This window comes from Biomphalaria glabrata, chromosome 5, assembly GCF_947242115.1.
Source record: "Biomphalaria glabrata chromosome 5, xgBioGlab47.1, whole genome shotgun sequence".
Classification (NCBI taxonomy): domain Eukaryota; kingdom Metazoa; phylum Mollusca; class Gastropoda; family Planorbidae; genus Biomphalaria; species Biomphalaria glabrata.
This window is the reverse complement of record NC_074715.1, coordinates 25893449-25912515: the sequence shown is the minus strand read 5'-3', so window position 1 is coordinate 25912515 and position 19067 is coordinate 25893449. Positions and strand designations below refer to the sequence as shown.

At 36.3% G+C, this 19067-nt stretch overlaps 1 protein-coding gene across 2 annotated transcripts in view; it reads left to right on the top strand.

Moving 5' to 3' along the window:
* The window catches only part of LOC106068164 (uncharacterized), a 44410-nt gene that overhangs the window by 19276 nt on the left and 6067 nt on the right, over nt 1–19067 (top strand). The window contains exons 6-12 of one of the 2 annotated variants that reach the window (XM_056030734.1): nt 6378–6550; nt 12149–12507; nt 13376–13465; nt 16087–16158; nt 17495–17655; nt 17838–17890; nt 18508–18637. In XM_056030734.1, coding sequence (XP_055886709.1) covers nt 6378–6550; nt 12149–12507; nt 13376–13465; nt 16087–16158; nt 17495–17655; nt 17838–17890; nt 18508–18637 — 1038 coding nt within the window. The remainder of the gene's footprint in view (nt 1–6377; nt 6551–12148; nt 12508–13375; nt 13466–16086; nt 16159–17494; nt 17656–17837; nt 17891–18507; nt 18638–19067) is intronic. The other variant, XM_056030735.1, reaches the window with a different exon arrangement.

Below are 19067 nucleotides of genomic sequence, written 5' to 3'. Positions count from 1 at the left end.
ATCAGCAGAACAACATTTATTAATTTTATTTTGTAACAGTAAAGTGAAGTATTTATATACAGCTGACAAGCAAGTGATTGGGCGATAGTTCGATGGTTGATTCGGATTCAGGGGCGGACTGGGTATCAAAATCGGCCCGGGCATTACCATATAAACCGGCCCACAAATGGCATGTCATATATTTTCGGTGGGGGGAGGGATTTTTACCCCACTCCGCAATTTATATATATAAATATATATGTGTGTGTGTGTGTTTATGTAATTAATCTTCATCACTTTCTGATCTTTCATTCTTTTAAACGTTTTTTCTACCCTAGAATACTCTCTTCCTATAATTAGTGGAAAGACAGTACACACCGCCAAAGGGAGTCCGGGGGAGCGCTGTGAGCGAACGGAACCACAAAACCCCTTTTGGCTACGCTCCTGAAATTTGGTGACTGTAGTTTGCTTAAGTTAGCTGCACTGGGGCAGTAAGTAAAGTTTCCCTTTCAGACAATGAGGTCTGAGGCAAGTGATGGTTTGAAGACCCTCCCCTCCGGCTACGCCCATGTGTTATATTATAGGTGTAAGCCTTATTCTCTACAAAATATATAAAGTTTGATAACGCATCGAAAACTGGATGTATGCATTCGTAGGATTACATAATGTATTCTATTTATACATGTATGTAGTCTAAAAACTATAAACAATACAATAGCAGCCTAATGAGTTTGAAGCTTTTTGGTATTACTTATAGATTACAGATGTTTCTTCAAAAAATACGATTTTTACGTCTTACGCATTTCATGTGTCATTCTAGTCATGCATGTTGATCTGTGACTTAAAATATGCTAAATCATTGGTTTTCCTGGCAACCCATTCCATTAAAATATAAGAGAAAGCAGAACGGTTAGAGAGACACTTACGTAATGTGAAAAGCTCTTGCTTCCTCCTAGTACATTCTCATAACCGCGATTTGTATATGAATATACCATGACCCATTATTAAAAATATGAATCTCCTTTCATTAAATATAAGATGTGACAGCGCTATCTAAATTATTGTAATGATTGTAATAATTTTTATCATTAATGACTTCATACTAAGCATAAGTTTGTCATTAATTATAGATCTAATAATATAAAAATTGATTTAGATTTATTTTTTAATTAAATTTTTTTTTTGTAAGCCTTAAGTGTAGTATTTTTAGATCTAGATTCTATGTTATTAAAAATAAACAAAAAGAAACTTACTTTTTCTTTTCAAATCGCAGAAAGTAGAGCTTTATACCCATATTGAGCTATGAATAAGTTGGGTGGTTTGCAATTTCGCGGCAGTGTGTATGTGTTAAAGTTAATTTCTATTAAGTTTGTTAAAGAGCTAATTGTCGCGCCTTTTTATTTATTTATTTTTTTGCTGCGTTATATCAATGTTTTGTAACTTAGCGTCTCTCATCCTTCTTTTTGGTTAAATTTCATTGGAACCATTAAAAGACGGGGGAGGGAAGGAGCAAAAAAAAAATGGGAGTGCCATCAAAGGCCCATTCCGACCAGCTAATTGATTAGGGCAAACACAACCTCGAAGACATCAAAGCAGTCCATGCCGCTCGTGCATAGCAGAAAGTACAGTCTAACGTTTTGCAAATGACAATACGTACAGTGTATAGTGTATTTTTGTGTGTGGATATTCTTGTTCAATTTCAAACAAAATTAATTATAATAAGAATTTAAAAAAAAAACAACCTGTTCGGGCCTTTGTGTCTTGCTGCTGTCACTTTTTTTTTTTAAGTTGTCTGCATTGAATTTTTTTTTCCTTTGGTCGCGACCAGACCGGCCCACCGGGCATTTGCCCGTTTGCCCATATAGCCAGTCCGCCCCTGTTCGGGTTACTTTTTTGGGAGGAGAGATTTTCTCCCTTCAGTGAGTTCTACCAGCATTAAAGACGGTCCTGATATTTAATCGTTAAAACTTACGTGTACGGCTGTTAGTTTTTTTTTCAGTCAAAAGTTGTGTAGATCGTCCGGCCAAGGAGCAGTCCAGTTGCGAGATTTTGATCTAGCCGATGTGACTTTCTTAGCGGTGAAATCCTCATCAACATTTTCTGGTATTCGATTGTTTGTAGTTTGGATTTTGTCCATCCTGTCTACCTCCGCGTTGTAATGTGGAGGGTCGGGCCAAAGCGCTGCTCAGTAGTCAATGAACGTCATTACCTTTAGTATTAGGATGATGTTAGAAACTCATCTTCATTCTCTGGCACTGCCAGGGTAAAGCTTCCTTAGAGACAAACAACATTTATTCCTTTAACAATGTCCACTAAAAAATGTTCTGATAACCTAGAATCAAATAATCATGTAAAAAAAAAAGAGCTTTTCTAAGGGGAAGAATCGCAAAAAACTGCCATATATCTCAAGAGTGTAGGAGTTAAAACAAAATTAATTAATTACCACTAATTAATTAAATAATTGGTTAATTTTTTTTATTGATTCATGTGTCGTTAGATACAACAAATACTTGTGCAAAGTTTCAAATTGATCCGAGAATGGGTGTGGGAGAAATAACGTGTACAAAAAAGTTTCCAGACAGACGGACAGACAGACAGAGTGAGTTGATATACACTTTATAAAAAAGTCATAGTATTAATAAAAACGTTTATTTCGTCGGTTCGCTAAGTGACAACACTTTATAGAAAATCAACCAGTAGAAAAGACTTCCCTTCCTCTTCCTAATTGACAACCTTTAACCAGACACACACACACACAAATGTACACACTTGAGTCAATAACATTTTGAAAAGAACTATTTATTCGTTCGTTTTCCCGCGCTAGGCCCTAAAGGCATAAACAAAAAACACTCATTTGTAATCTTGTTAATTTGTTTCTGACTTACCTGACAGGTAATCTACGCAAGTTTTATTGGACAGATCTCTACCATCAGAACCTGCTCTACTTATTAGATCTATAATTAGTACATTCACGTTTAAGAACCTCAATAGGCATTACACTTGATGTTCATCAAAATGTAGACATTAAAACAAGTGCTCTTATGTTTTTCTATATACTACGTAGGGCATACTATACAAGTAGATGGATAGAATACAACAGGATAGAACAATTTTCAGAAACTACTGATGTTTTTTGAATTTTTAGCGCCCCTGAAAGGAGAAAAGACTTAAGTTTGTGTGAAATGTTTTTCCAACCGTCCGTCCCGTTTAGATCTCGTAACTAGAAAAGATGGTGATAATCCGACGTCATAATATTTTAGTCCATTCAAAGTTCTGATGCAACGGCTACTTTTTTCTTTCCTAAAAGCGAAACATCTATTATTAAAATCACTTATGCAAGCAGTTTTTTCATAAAATGATATCACTTTTACAACTATTCACTATTATTAGTAACAATGACGGGAGACTCTTTAGTAGGGGAGCTTGATATATACCATATTTAAAAGACATTTATGTAAATGGTTTTAGACTTTTTGTTAAAAATTATTTTTTTTTTACACTTGTTTTTCTACGTTCTGTAAGTTCTGTCCCCCTACGTTCTACATTTACCCAAAAATAATGTTTTCTTTTTTTAAAGAGAAAAAATCTATTTAGTATGCATATAATTTGGACATAATTTAAAACAACAATTAATAAGTAGGTTTTCATATTATCGCATTGCTAGTCCACTAAACCGTCGATTGTGGACTATAGGATTTTTTTTTTTTACGGAAATGTTTTTTCCTTTTTTTTTTTGAGGATTTGAATAAGAGATTGACCATTTACAAAACAATTAGATCAATTAGATATTCATTATAAGACATCAGTAACGCCAGGTTCAAATATAACTTCACATTCAATTTCACCTATCCTTTAGTCTGCTGGACCGCTGGGGCACCACACAAGATCTGTCAATCTTCTTTCTCCATTCTTCTCTGTCATTTGTCTTTGATAGAATTTCCTTCTGATGTTCTTTCTGAAAATATTGATACCTGCCTTTTTACCTGCCTGGGTGGACCACTTCGGGGGCCGATTTTGAATTTGTGTTTCCACACAAACTGTCTTTGTAACCTTGTTTTTCTCTGACTTCCATATTAGTAAAAAACAACAACTTTCAACTAAAAATGACAACAAAATCTCATCATTGTGCATACTATGTAGAGCATTGTTATTTATTTACGAAGCTTCAATCAGGTCACTCTGCCTAGTCGATCAACTGTTGGTAGTTCATGGTTTTGTTTGGTGTCGAACCAAAAGTAAAGTTAAGTTCCCTTTCCAGACCTTGTGGTCTATAGGACAGATGATGTAAAGTAAAGGTCATCTGTTTCTGTGGACCACGGCTTACAAGGGTGTCGAACAAGGGAAAGAAATAATACTTGACAAGATGTGGAGTCATCAATTAAATTAGTCCCTTTTATACTTTTTGTAAAGAAATAGGACGTCTATTAAAAATTAGAAATTAAGAATAGATAAACATAAAACCTTTTAGTTTTATAAACACTTCGCAGGCACAGTGGTTAGTGTGTTGACTTGAGCATTCGAGTTTGAATTGAAGTCGTACAACTTCTATCTATCTATCTATCTATCTATCTATCTATCTATCTATCTATCTATCTATCTATCTATCTATCTATCTATCTATCTATCTATCTATCTATCTATCTATCTATCTATCTATCTATCTCTGTCTCTGTCCCAATCTCTCTCTCTCTCTCTCTCTCTCTCTCTCTCTCTTAGAAATCTAAAAGCATGAATATGCGCTAAAAGTACAAAAAACTATCGGTAAAAATATAAAAATATTTCTAATCGCACAAATTTATTACTGTTAGTCTATATCTATTACGAATTTAATTACACGAATGATCCAAACTAATTGATACAATTACAATTAAAGTAAACTTTTTTTTTCTTTTTAAAGTCCTTTTTATATTTATATTTGTTTTGAAATTTCCATAGACAAATCTTTTGGCCCAAGCTAATATTTACATTAGTATTTTAAGATTCAAAATGGTGGATCGTTTAGGGCTCAAAAACATAACATCTTTTGTTAAAAGTTTTTTTTTTTTTTTTTTTTTACAATACCTCTATTCAAGTCAGAACGTCATGGAACCTTCAGGAACCTGCATAGAACCTGGACACGTCGCGGATCTAAAAAAAAAAAAGCTCTAACGATTGTCCTAGAACTGTAACAGTTGATGTCGCTGAGGAAAGAATGACTCGCTCGACGGCCACACGGGGAAAGTCTAGAAGTAGATCTAGATATAGATTTAGACTAAAGTTAAGACTGAAGAGTTCTAAATCAGGAGTCTAGGTCTAGAGTCTAGTTCTATATCTAGATACCCATATAATGATAATACTAATAAATACATGTATTAGCAAAAGAATATAGTTCCCGCTTGCCGAATGGGTAACATCGATCTTCTAGCAGCTGACGGTGTAAAAATCACGGGTTCGATACGCAGTTTCAATCAAATATTTTTAAAATATTTTATTAAATTTTAAGTTTTATAATGGCGGTATTGTATTTTAAAAAAAATGTATTTTTAGTGGCCTCCGTAAGGGGAAAAGCCGCTATTAGGTTTGTGCAAAATGTCCGTCTGTCACACTCAGATCTCGAAAACTAGAAGAGAAATGAAAAATATTATTTCACCATGCGAAGCGGCTTGAAAAGTTTAGATGCAACGGCTACTTTTGGTTTTCTAAAAGCAAACCGTTTAGTTTCTAAAATTATATATGCAAGCGATTTTTTCATAAAAATACACCAATTCTAAAACAATTACGTAAATGTAAGGGAGGCAATGTTACAATATGTTACAAAGGAGGATCAGATACTGTGTATTTTCAGTATCACTAAGTCAAATATATTTATAAAATGTACAAGAAATGTTCACAAGAAATATAAATATTAGTTAAATATCTTTTTTTCTGGTCATCTAGCTGCTAAAATTAAAATTAAAGATTTATGTTTGTTTATAAAGGCTAATAATGCACTTTGTATGTAAATATCATGCACATTTTTTAAAATGTACCTTTTATGGAGCTACTTTCGGGCAGTCGCGTAACGCCGTGGCATAATATGACACAAACCTAATGACAGTCCATCGCGAAAAACTGCACAACCAGGCAGGGTTCATACCCTGCTCGCTGCCATCCTCCGTTGTCCAGCGAGAATTTATTTTTAACTTAGAAGGAACATCCGAAACATTTAAAACAAGAAAAATACATTTTTACAACGGCAAATGAATCTTTGAAACATTATTACTTTTGACCATCAAAATTAAATCACGTTTTGAATATTCCTTGCAAATAGGCGGATCCGACAGGGATCCGACTCCGACGGGGGCCGCCTCTGAGTCTGTGTGATAACACAAACTCTCTTTGTAATCTTGTTTGAAAATGTTTTTCTTGTTTATTTTCAGTCTGTTCGGAAACGACTTTGGAAAACTTTCCAACACAACTATGCATTTCGGGGTCCCGAAGTCCAACAGATCTGGAAACAGATTCTTGGAAGATGTGACAAGGAAAGCAGACGACGCTAAAAGGGATCTAGTCCACGAGTCTGATGACGACAGCTCAGAGGATTATATAGAAGGTACTAGAAGTAATAAAGAAACTTCTCCATAACTTAGCCATCTTAGAGTAGCTTAAATGAGCTGGGACTATTGCTACAATATGAAATAACTTTGGCAATACTCGCAAATTTTGATAGAGTTTAAACAAAATTCCTTAGGCCTACTTCACTTCTAAAACCAGGAAGCGAGGCTTAGGTTGGCTAATGGCATGGCTCTACAAAGTAAACACTCTTCAAATGTGGACAGTACGAAATTTTAAAAACACATTTTACTATGATGAATTTCAATTCAACTGTTTGAAAAATATCAAATATAAAAACAGCATATATTTGTTTATTTGTATCAAAAACAGTATCTTGCTAACTAGGCTTTGTATATATGTTCTCACATTGGGGCTAAAACAACGAAAAAATTATTGGGACTCCAGTGAATTCTCTTAAAAAAATATTTGGCCTCGTGTGAATTCTTGAAAAAATAAAATTTGGCCTCGTGTGAATTCCCTTAAAAAATATATTTGGCCTCCTGTGAATTACTTTCAACAATTCACGCATTTCTTTTATCTTATCTTATCTTATCTTATTTTATCATATCTTATCTTATATAATACAGACGTTACTTCAAAAAAGAAGATGATTACGTCCTACGCGTCATGCATTTAGTCATGCATATTAACCAATGACCTAAATTCTGCCAAGTCACTGCTTTTTCTGGCTAGCTCAGGCAACCCATTCCATGCTCTAATAGCACTAGGGAAGAAGGAGCAAATTTGTCCTAGCATATGGGACGAGGAATGTGCCTTTATCTTTCTGTATTTCTGAAGATTATGGTTCAGTGTTTTATGTATAATTGCTACTTTTTTTTGAGTCTTCTATCCTGAAGGTTTTCTAAATTTAGTGATTTTACTAAAGGTGTTACTCTAGTTAAATGTGAATATTCGTTTGTTATGAATCTCACTGCTCTATTTTGTGTCTGTTCCAGTTTTTTAAAATGTTTTCTTAAGTTGAGGGGTCCCAAACAGAGGATGCATATTCTATTATTGGCCTAACCAAGGTTTAACAACATTTTAGTTTTATGTTTTTTAATAAACCTTAATGCTTTGTTTGATTTTTCGATAGTTTCATCAATATGGGGATTCCAGACAGTTTTTCATTTATTGTAACACCTAGGTATTTTACGTTTTTAGTCTGTGTTACTGGTTTACCATGAAAAAGATAAGTGGAATTAATTTGTTTTAGTTTTTTTTTGTTACTCTTAATAACTGACATTTTTCTGGGTGGAAAGATATGCTCCAATTTGATTCCCAATTCTGTAATTTATTTAATTCTCTTTGTAAAATTTCTGTATCTTGTGTTGTTTTTTATTGTTCTATAAATTATGCAATCGTCTGCAAATAATTTGACTTTTGTTTCAGAACTAATGCAATTTGGTAAATCATTTATGTAAATTAAAAATAATAGTGGACCTAAGTCTGTTCCTTGAAGTACACCTGGGTCTACTGTTATTGGGGTTGATTTAGAGCCATTTATTATTACAGTTTGTTCTCTCTATCTGAAAATATTAAATCCATTGATGCAATGGACCATGAATGCCAAATTATTTTAATTTTTCAACCAAGCTATGGTTGTTGAACTTTGTCAAAAGCCTTGGAAAAAATAATCTAATAAGATACAATCTATTTGCTCACTATTATCTAAACCTTTTGAAAAATCATCAATTAGTCCTATTAGTTGTGTTTCACATGATCTATATTTATGTTGGTATAGAGTAAGGACATTATGTTTGTCTAAGTGGTTTATGATGTTGCTACATATTTAGTGTTCTAGGATTTTACATTTGATGCTGGTAAGTGATACTGGTCTGTAGTTTCCTTGGTCAGATTTTTCTCCTTTTTTTTTTAAATAGAGGTGTGACATTAGCTTCTTTCCAGTCCCTTGGTACTCTGCCCTGGTTAAAAGAGATGTCTGAAAAAGTATTTTGAACACTGTTGCTAGCTCATTGCTTAGTCCTTTGAGTAATCTAGTTGGAATACCATCAGGTTCAGGTGCTTTATTTGGTTTAATATTCTCTAATAGCTTTTGGATTCCATTTTCTTGTACTTCTATATCTATATAGGTTTTCTTTTTATCCTTAAATATTACATTGTTTATGTATTCACTCTGCAGTTGTCTGCTGACTTTTTGGGTTAGGTGTTTAATTTTAATATACTTTTTATGAACTTTTTCTGCCTTAGTTTCTTTAAATTTTCTATAGAGGTTTTCCTTCTGTTTACATATCTTCCTTAATCTATTATTAAACCAGCATTTATTTATTTTGTTTGATGTATAGTTAGTTGGTATATGATTTTCTAGAATGTTTTAATTTCCCCCCCCCCCCTTTTTCAAGTAGTAGTTACAAATAATTTTTCCTTTTTAAGAACTTCTTGTCCCCCCCCCCCCACCCCACCCTAGACATACAACACACACACAGAGCAAAGAGATTTATTGAGCTTGTGACCACTACACCCAGGAGTTATTATTTCATTATATTTATTGTTCTAAGATTATATTCAGGTGTCCGAACCAAAACAAATCGCTGTACATCTTGTAAAAAAAAAATCAATGTCATTTTTTTGAAATATTGCGACTGTAAAACGAACTCTGTAAAAGAAAGGTAACTCTTGTCAGTACAGCGTTTCATTTTATTCTAACGTGTTAAGATTCTTAATATAAGTAATAATAATATTAATGCTCGAAAAAAGGAAAGTGAGTTCTTAGAAAAAAAAGTTTTTGTTTTATTGTTATCTATTTCCTGAATATTACTGGACGTATTCGCAGTCATTTTCATTTTCTTGTATTTCTAATTATAGTCTTAATAGAGCAAATCCGTTCTAAATATTTACTTGCTTTTAATCCAACGAATCGAACATTAACCTCACTAGCATTAGACAAAATCTCTTCCAATTTATATAAAGTAATTAAATGTTTCCATAGAATTGACCTTCTGACGAGTAAAATAAACATTCATTTCTTTATAAAGGTGTTTCAAAACCTTTTAGTTCCTATGAAGTTGATGTCAAACATTCAATCAGGACAGCTGTGGGAAGTCTTCAGGTTCTTATGAAGTTGATGTCTAACATTCAGTCAGGACAATGGCGCTGTGGGAAGTCTTCAGGTTCTTATGAAGTTGATGTCTAACATTCAGTCAGGACAGCTGTGGGAAGTCTTCAGGTTCCTATGAAGTTGATGTCTAACATTCAGTCAGGACAGCTGTGGGAAGTCTTCAGGTTCTTATGAAGTTGATGTCTAACATTCAGTCAGGACAGCTGTGGGAAGTCTTCAGGTTCCTATGAAGTTGATGTCAAACATTCAGTCAGGACAGCTGTGGGAAGTCTTCAGGTTACTATGAAGTTGATGTTAAACATTCAATCAGGACAATGGCGCTGTGGAAAGTCTTCAGGTTCCTATGAAGTTGATGTCTAACATTCAGTCAGGACAGCTGTGGGAAGTCTTCAGGTTCCTATGAAGTTGATGTCTAACATTCAGTCAGGACAGCTGTGGGAAGTCTTCAGGTTCTTATGAAGTTGATGTCTAACATTCAGTCAGGACAGCTGTGGGAAGTCTTCAGGTTCCTATGAAGTTGATGTCAAACATTCAGTCAGGACAGCTGTGGGAAGTCTTCAGGTTACTATGAAGTTGATGTTAAACATTCAATCAGGACAATGGCGCTGTGGAAAGTCTTCAGGTTCCTATGAAGTTGATGTCTAACATTCAGTCAGGACAGCTGTGGGAAGTCTTCAGGTTCTTATGAAGTTGATGTCTAACATTCAGTCAGGACAGCTGTGGGAAGTCTTCAGGTTCCTATGAAGTTGATGTCTAACATTCAGTCAGGACAGCTGTGGGAAGTCTTCAGGTTCTTATGAAGTTGATGTCTAGCATTCAGTCAGGACAGCTGTGGGAAGTCTTCAGGTTCCTATGAAGTTGGTGTCAAACATTCAATCAGGACAATGGCGCTGTGGGAAGTCTTCAGGTTCTTATGAAGTTGATGTCTAACATTCAGTCAGGACAGCTGTGGGAAGTCTTCAGGTTCTTATGAAGTAAGTTGATGTCTAACATTCAGTCAGGACAGCTGTGGGAAGTCTTCAGGTTCCTATGAAGTTGATGTCTAACATTCAGTCAGGACAGCTGTGGGAAGTCTTCAGGTTCTTATGAAGTTGATGTCTAACATTCAGTCAGGACAGCTGTGGGAAGTCTTCAGGTTCCTATGAAGTTGGTGTCAAACATTCAATCAGGACAATGGCGCTGTGGGAAGTCTTCAGGTTCCTATGAAGTTGATGTCTAACATTCAGTCAGGACAGCTGTGGGAAGTCTTCAGGTTCCTATGAAGTTGATGTCTAACATTCAGTCAGGACAGCTGTGGGAAGTCTTCAGGTTCTTATGAAGTTGATGTCTAACATTCAGTCAGGACAGCTGTGGGAAGTCTTCAGGTTCCTATGAAGTTGATGTCTAACATTCAGTAAGGACAGCTGTGGGAAGTCTTCAGGTTCCTATGAAGTTGATGTCTAACATTCAGTCAGGACAGCTGTGGGAAGTCTTCAGGTTCTTATGAAGTTGATGTCTAACATTCAGTCAGGACAGCTGTGGGAAGTCTTCAGGTTCTTATGAAGTTGATGTCAAACATTCAGTCAGGACAGCTGTGGGAAGTCTTCAGGTTCTTATGAAGTTGATGTCAAACATTCAATAAGGACAATGGCGCTGTGGGAAGTCTTCGGGTTCTTAGGAAGTTGGTGTCAAACATTCAGTCAGGACAATGGCGCTGTGGGAAGTCTTCAGGTTCTTAGGAAGTTGATGTCAAACATTCAATCAGGACAATGGCGCTGTGGGAAATCTTCAGGTTCTTAGGAAGTTGGTGTCAAACATTCAATCAGGACAGCTGTGGGAAGTCTTCAGGTTCTTAGGAAGTTGGTGTCAAACATTCAATCAGGACAATGGCGCTGTGGGAAGTCTTCAGGTTCTTATGAAGTTGGTGTCAAACATTCAATCAGGACAATGGCGCTGTGGGAAGTCTTCAGGTTCTTATAAAGTTGATGTCAAACATTCAATCAGGACAGCTGTGGGAAGTCTTCAGGGTCTTAGGAAGTTGGTGTCCAGCATTCAGTCAGGACAGCTGTGGGAAGTCTTCAGGTTCTTATGAAGTTGGTGTCCAACATTCAGTCAGGACAATGGCGCTGTGGGAAGTCTTCAGGTTTTGAAACTTTTTACTCCCACTTCCCATTCTCAAATGAAGTTGAAATTTTGCAAAATAGTCGATAAAAATACACGAATCAATCCAAAAATGAACCAGGTAGTTAATTATTTTGTAATTATAAATTCATTTTGTTTTGAATAGCAGAAAGGAAGCTAAACCTGCAATTATCAAATAAATGGCAGCAATTAGCGGTTCTTTCTCTTTTGATAAGCTTTTTTTTTTAAATTTCTAATGCTTGATTTTCATGTTTTTTCCTGAAGTCTGCATGTCTATGCAGTGTGTGGTCATCCCTTTGTTTACTGTGCGGTCTTCTATATTAATGAGCTTTTTTGTGTAACATATCTGGTAAAATGTAACATGCTTATTGTCATTTACAAATTCATTTATTCTGACAGTCCCAGCAGAGTTTGAAGACAAGAAGAACTGGGAGAAAGATGGCGATGGCAGAGCACAGAGACGAGCAGACGACAGAGAAGACAGAGGAAAAAGAAAAGACTGGAGAAGAAAGTTTCGAAGAAACAGCAACGGAAAACTCAAAGACCGAGATCTAGACCAGAAGTATCAGTTCGGAGAAAACTATTTTTATCCAGATGACCAGATGAATGTAGACTTTATGAGTTTGATGACTTCTAGGTCAGGGTCAACACGACACAGGCGACAAACATTAACAGAGTGGGCAGCCTTCGACCTCCCGAGCCTATTTCATTGGAACTCGTCAAATTTGTATAGATCTAATCACGACTATGTTGTAGAGGTAAGCCAACTTTGTATTGGAACTAATCAGACAAGATAGAGCCTTTCTTACAACTGAACTAATTAGACAAGATAGATCCTTTCTTACAACTGAACTAATTAGACAAGCTAGATCCTTTCTTACAACTTGACAAGGGCTGTCACCCATTTTATCCAAAATAATTAAAACATATTTTTGGTCAATAATTTTTTGTTGGCTTTTACTATTCTTTCAAATTTTAAATGTTTACTTAAATTAATTCTCAAATCTTTGACTAAAATCCACACATTAAAAATAAAATCCATTATTGGATACATTTTACCATTCGTACTATTTAAAGCTTACAAAGCAACTGGGATTTTTATTCGTATACAGTTTCACATTTTTTAAACACAATGGTATAGATCATACAGTAATGGATTTGTAACCAAATTGTATTTCGCAAATGGACCATAAAAAGAGTAAAAAGATAATTCCAGAAAGGTCACTCTACATATGTCGACTATAATTAAACCTTTAGTTCAAACAGAACGATTCTGAAAGATTTGTTGACAAGTGATTAGTGGCCCGTGGTATTACAACTCTAAAGAATTCAGCTAAGTTGTCATCTAGCACCTACCTAAACATTTGTCAGTGATCTATGTAGCTCAACAGAAACCTACTTCGAGGAATGTTACTATGCCAACTCTTAATATAAATATGCAAACTTTCAAGGCATTCGTCCAGGTTTGTTGGTTAACTAATAACTTTAGCCTTGACTTCATAATTTGTATTAAATTGTGTATAATTAATTCTTATATGCTAGAGTTGTAGAGTGCCAGATTTCCATGTTGATAAATAATGATGTGAACAAATTATTGATTGATTTGAAATGTCACTTTCTCTGCAGGTGATGGTGGTCGTTGATGCACGTGCCTATCAAGAGTTCCAGTACGATTGGTCAACTCTGCAGGTCTATTTGTTACATTTCTGGCAATCTGTGAGTAGTAGACATGTCTGTAGTTGTGGTCTTCCTTTTAAAATAGACATGATTCATCTAGTCTTCAAAACTTCGTCGACCATTGTACAAACTCTCAGCATCAAGCCCTTTAATGTACACAACCAGAGCCTGGTCAAGTAACCACGTGACTGGAGATGATGATTACCACTCCATGTAAATTTACTGACTTGGATGACTCTTTCCATCAGGACCTACATGGTCTTGTAAAATGTAAGATCGGTACCTGTGTCGCTAGTAGGCCACGTTCGAGTCCCTGTCAGAGTTTTTGTGTATATTTCTTGTCACCTTCCCCATCTTAGTGCAGCTGTTAGATGTTGCATTCATTACCTGTACACAAAGCTGTTAGATGTTGCATTCATCACCTGTACACAAAAGCTGTTAGATGTTGCATTCATCACCTGTACACAAAAGCTGTTAGATGTTGCATTCATCACATGTACACAAAAGCTGTTAGATGTTGCATTCATCACCTGTACACAAAAGCTGTTAGATGTTGCATTCATCACCTGTACACAAAAGCTGTTAGATGTTGCATTCATCACCTGTACACAAAAGCTGTTAGATGTTGCATTCATCACCTGTACACAAAAGCAGTTAGATGTTGCATTCATCACCTGTACACAAAAGCTGTTAGATGTTGCATTCATCACCTGTACACAAAAGCTGTTAGATGTTGCATTCATCACCTGTACACAAAAGCTGTTAGATGTTGCATTCATCACCTGTACACAAAAGCTGTTAGATGTTGCATTCATCACCTGTACACAAAGCTGTTAGATGTTGCATTCATCACCTGTACACAAAAGCTGTTAGATGTTGCATTCATCACCTGTACACAAAGCTGTTAGATGTTGCATTCATCACCTGTACACAAAAGCTGTTAGATGTTGCATTCATCACCTGTACACAAAAGCTGTTAGATGTTGCATTCATCACCTGTACACAAAAGCTGTTAGATGTTGCATTCATCACCTGTACACAAAAGCTGTTAGATGTTGCATTCATCACCTGTACACAAAGCTTTTAGATGTTGCATTCATCACCTGTACACAAAAGCTGTTAGATGTTGCATTCATCACTTGTACACAAAAGCTGTTAGATGTTGCATTCATCACCTGTACACAAAGCTGTTAGATGTTGCATTCATCACCTGTACACAAAAGCTGTTAGATGTTGCATTCATCACCTGTACACAAAAGCTGTTAGATGTTGCATTCATCACCTGTACACAAAAGCTGTTAGATGTTGCATTCATCACCTGTACACAAAGCTTTTAGATGTTGCATTCATCACCTGTACACAAAAGCTGTTAGATGTTGCATTCATCACTTGTACACAAAAGCTGTTAGATGTTGCATTCATCACCTGTACACAAAGCTGTTAGATGTTGCATTCATCACCTGTACACAAAAGCTGTTAGATGTTGCATTCATCACCTGTACACAAAAGCTGTTAGATGTTGCATTCATCACCTGTACATAAAAGCTGTTAGATGTTGCATTCATCACCTGTACACAAAAGCTGTTAGATGTTGCATTCATCACCTGTACACAAAGCTCTTAGATGTTGCATTCATCACCTGTACACAAAGCTCTTAGATGTTGCATTCATCACCTGTACACAAAAGCTGTTAGATGTTGCATTCATCACCTGTACACAAAAGCTGTTAGATGTTGCATTCATCACCTGTACACAAAAGCTGTTAGATGTTGCATTCATCACCTGTACACAAAAGCTGTTAGATGTTGCATTCATCACCTGTACACAAAAGCTGTTAGATGTTGCATTCATCACCTGTACACAAAAGCTGTTAGATGTTGCATTCATCACCTGTACACAAAAGCTGTTAGATGTTGCATTCATCACCTGTACACAAAGCTGTTAGATGTTGCATTCATCACCTGTACACAAAAGCTGTTAGATGTTGCATTCATCACCTGTACACAAAAGCTGTTAGATGTTGCATTCATCACCTGTACACAAAGCTGTTAGATGTTGCATTCATCACCTGTACACAAAGCTGTTAGATGTTGCATTCATCACCTGTACACAAAAGCTGTTAGATGTTGCATTCATCACCTGTACACAAAAGCTGTTAGATGTTGCATTCATCACCTGTACACAAAAGCTGTTAGATGTTGCATTCATCACCTGTACACAAAAGCTGTTAGATGTTGCATTCATCACCTGTACACAAAAGCAGTTAGATGTTGCATTCATCACCTGTACACAAAAGCTGTTAGATGTTGCATTCATCACATGTACACAAAAGCTGTTAGATGTTGCATTCATCACATGTACACAAAACGCTTGTATGGCACGCATTGCCAATGTAGCTGAGGTACTTCACGTGCGTCTCTATTTAGAGTTTTAGACCCATTGGTCCAAACATTCGTTGTTGAAGTCTATGTCTATGTTGTTGTGTGAATAGCCTTGGTCCAAACCTTCGTTGTTGAAGTCTATGTCTATGTTGTTGTGTGAATAGCCTTGGTCCAAACCTTCGTTGTTGAAGTCTATGTCTATGTTGTTGTGTGAATAGCCTTATAGTACTTTAATTATTCTTATTATTTTAACACTGCGGCCAATGTAACGTTACACAGGTAAACACAAGATTCAAAGAATTGGTGAATCCAAGCGTCACCCTGAAAATAAAGTCAATTAATAAAATAATTGTAAGTCTTGTGCTTTAAGTTCAATAGTGACTGATTAAGTTTTTTTTTGTTTTGTTTTTTAGATTGTTGAGTTCAATTTATAAAGTTAAATATAGAAGGAAAAGGTTTCTTCAAAACAAACGTTTATAGTGTGTGAAGAGAGAAAACTGTTCAATTGCCGCCATATCTCACAATATTGCAAGTTTTATCTCCCATGTTATAAAAAGCAAACTTCATTTTGGATTGATTCCTGTGTTATCATTGACAATAATAACTGTCGAAATTGTGCAACTTGATTCAAGAATGGGAGAAAACAGGTGTAGCAGCATCCACCCAAACAGACAGACGCGGATGAATCTGAGTGGGCTTTGTAAATAAAACTAACATGAGCCTACGGTGGCAAGCCCGCACTACAAACAACGATGTCCTTTCGAACGCCAGTATGGACAGTATAGAGAGACTTCTTATGGTCCGACAGTTAAGCTGGGCAGGGCACGTATCCTGTGTGGGGGACGAACGTATGCCAAAAGCAGCCCTTTTTGGTGAGCTGAAAGATGGTCCCACGGAAACGCTTTTAAGACCAGTTTAGGCGCCATTTTGCTTTAACTGACATAGAAGAGAGCACCTGGTTGCAGTCGGCTTCAGAACGAAACAGCTGGAGGTCACTCACAAACGCCGCGAGATGCACATTTGAGTGCAAAAAAAAAATCAGCTGCCGAGGACAGACGTAGACGGCGGATAATGGTTATGCCTGCGCCACTTATGGCAAAATATGTAGGTCGCAGCTAGGGCTGAATAGCCACGGGAAATACTGCAATTGGACTCGCAGACAAGCCTTATTATTATACTTATATCAGCTTTCACATTTTTGTCTTATTAAATGGAATATGAACTTATTTTACTTTAAGTTTAATTGACTTTAAGACTATATTGTAGATTGAACGTTACCTTAAAGAACAAAACTGAATTTTTCCATGTTTTTTTTGTAAATATTTCGCTGTAAGAAAGTTGTCTAAAACAAAGAATGCACATATGGTATTGATGTAAAACTAACTAGAAGACTGTTTGCCTGAAGTTTGTTCAGATATATTTTGATTCCCCACCTTTTTTTTTGTCATCGATTAATGAATTATTTCATCGTTAAATTGATCGTTTATACCCTTTATATTTTTAGAACACCAAATATTTAAAAGTCATTAGTCTGGCTCACTTGTTTCAATTTAGTTCGATAAATATTTTATATTATAAAAATATTAAAACATAGATCTAGGTTTACCGCCAAAAGATCTGTAGCAAAGTGAAACTTAAAATTACTGAGACAAATGTCCTCTCTTGATGATCGAGTGTGTCCACTCAGTTTTCAGGTTTTCAGCCTTTCATCGAAAATAACCGCATTGAGCCCGGGTCGGAACTAGTGGATGTTAACGGCGTTCTGATGGACTTTATGACCTATACTGGGCAGCACTATGAGTCCAATCCTTCTTTACCTGACCATGACATAGCCATTCTACTGACTGGGTAAGTGAGCTTATTGAGCTATTGCTGGTCTGGTGGCTGGGTTACACTTTTGTTTTCACATCACTTTCAGTCGGACAAGTATAAACAAATAAACACAACAATCCATGCCTATCATTTCGCAAGTACTCAGTGCATAGAAACTATTGATGTCACTGAAAGGAATGCTTATGTTTATTCCCCAGTGAAGACTTGTGCAAGAAAAAGTCTGACGGGACTTGGTCACAAAAGACAAAAGGTTAGTTCATCTTCCAACAGTTGTAACACAATCCCTGACTCCCAGCCTTAAACATGCGACCAAACTTGACACAGTAGTTGGTCACAAAATACCATGTTAGAATAATAGTTCCCAGTTTAACAAGTTATGGTACAATTTTGGAGATAAGTTATGATAATATTTCAGAGATTATCACAGTAATGGTGGCTGAGCGATAGAGCGCTTGGCTTCTGAACCAGAGGTCCCGGGTTCGAATCCTTGTGAAGGCTAGTATTTTTTATTTCGGGATCTTTGGGCGACTCTGAGCTCATCCAAGTTCTAATGGGTACCTGACATTAGTTGGGGAAAGTAAAGGCGGTTGGTCGTTGTGCTGTGCGAATGACAACCTCGTTAACCGTAAGCCACAGAAACATGACCTTTACATCATCTGCCCCTATAGATCACACGGTCTGAAAGGGGAACTAAAAACTACCACAGTAAATGAATTTGCCTAATAGTGAAAGGCATTTCAAGTATTTCTCGAGGTACATAGGAAGAAGACCTAATAGATCAGAAAGAACAAATTAAAATCACGTTAAGTTCGAATTGTGTTTCTTTGGTTCCAAAGAGTCAGATTTTTTTTGTTGTGCCATCTTCAGGTATCGCCTTCATTCGAGGAGGCTGTATATCCTCTCGACGTTTTCTGAATCAAAGCTATGACCTAGGTGTTGCCGAGGTAGGTCCCGGTTTCAGGGGAGTACTAACGGCGGCTCATGAAGTGGGTCATTTGTAAGTATACGTCTTAAACCTTTACAAAGATATTTAAACAATCAATTATCAATTGACTTCTTATCTGGGTTTATCTGAGTATAATGTAACAAAGGTAAACCTGCTCACTAAGTGGGTTTGTAACTAGCTCTTTGGGATGTGCACATTTATTATATAGAAGCAATGTACAAAAATAAATTCTAAGCAATTTATCTTTAAAAGTAACAACGGGAACGCGGTGGTTGAGTGGTTAAACGCTTGGCTTCCTAACCTGGGGTTCTGGGTTCGAATCTTGATGAAGACTGTAATTTTGAATTGTGAGATTTTTAGGGTGCCCCTGAGTCCACCGAACTCTAATGGGTACTTGACTTTAGCTGTGGAAAGTAAAGGCGGTTAATTGTTGTGCTGGTCACATGACATGCTGTTAACTGTTGGCCAAAGAAACATATGA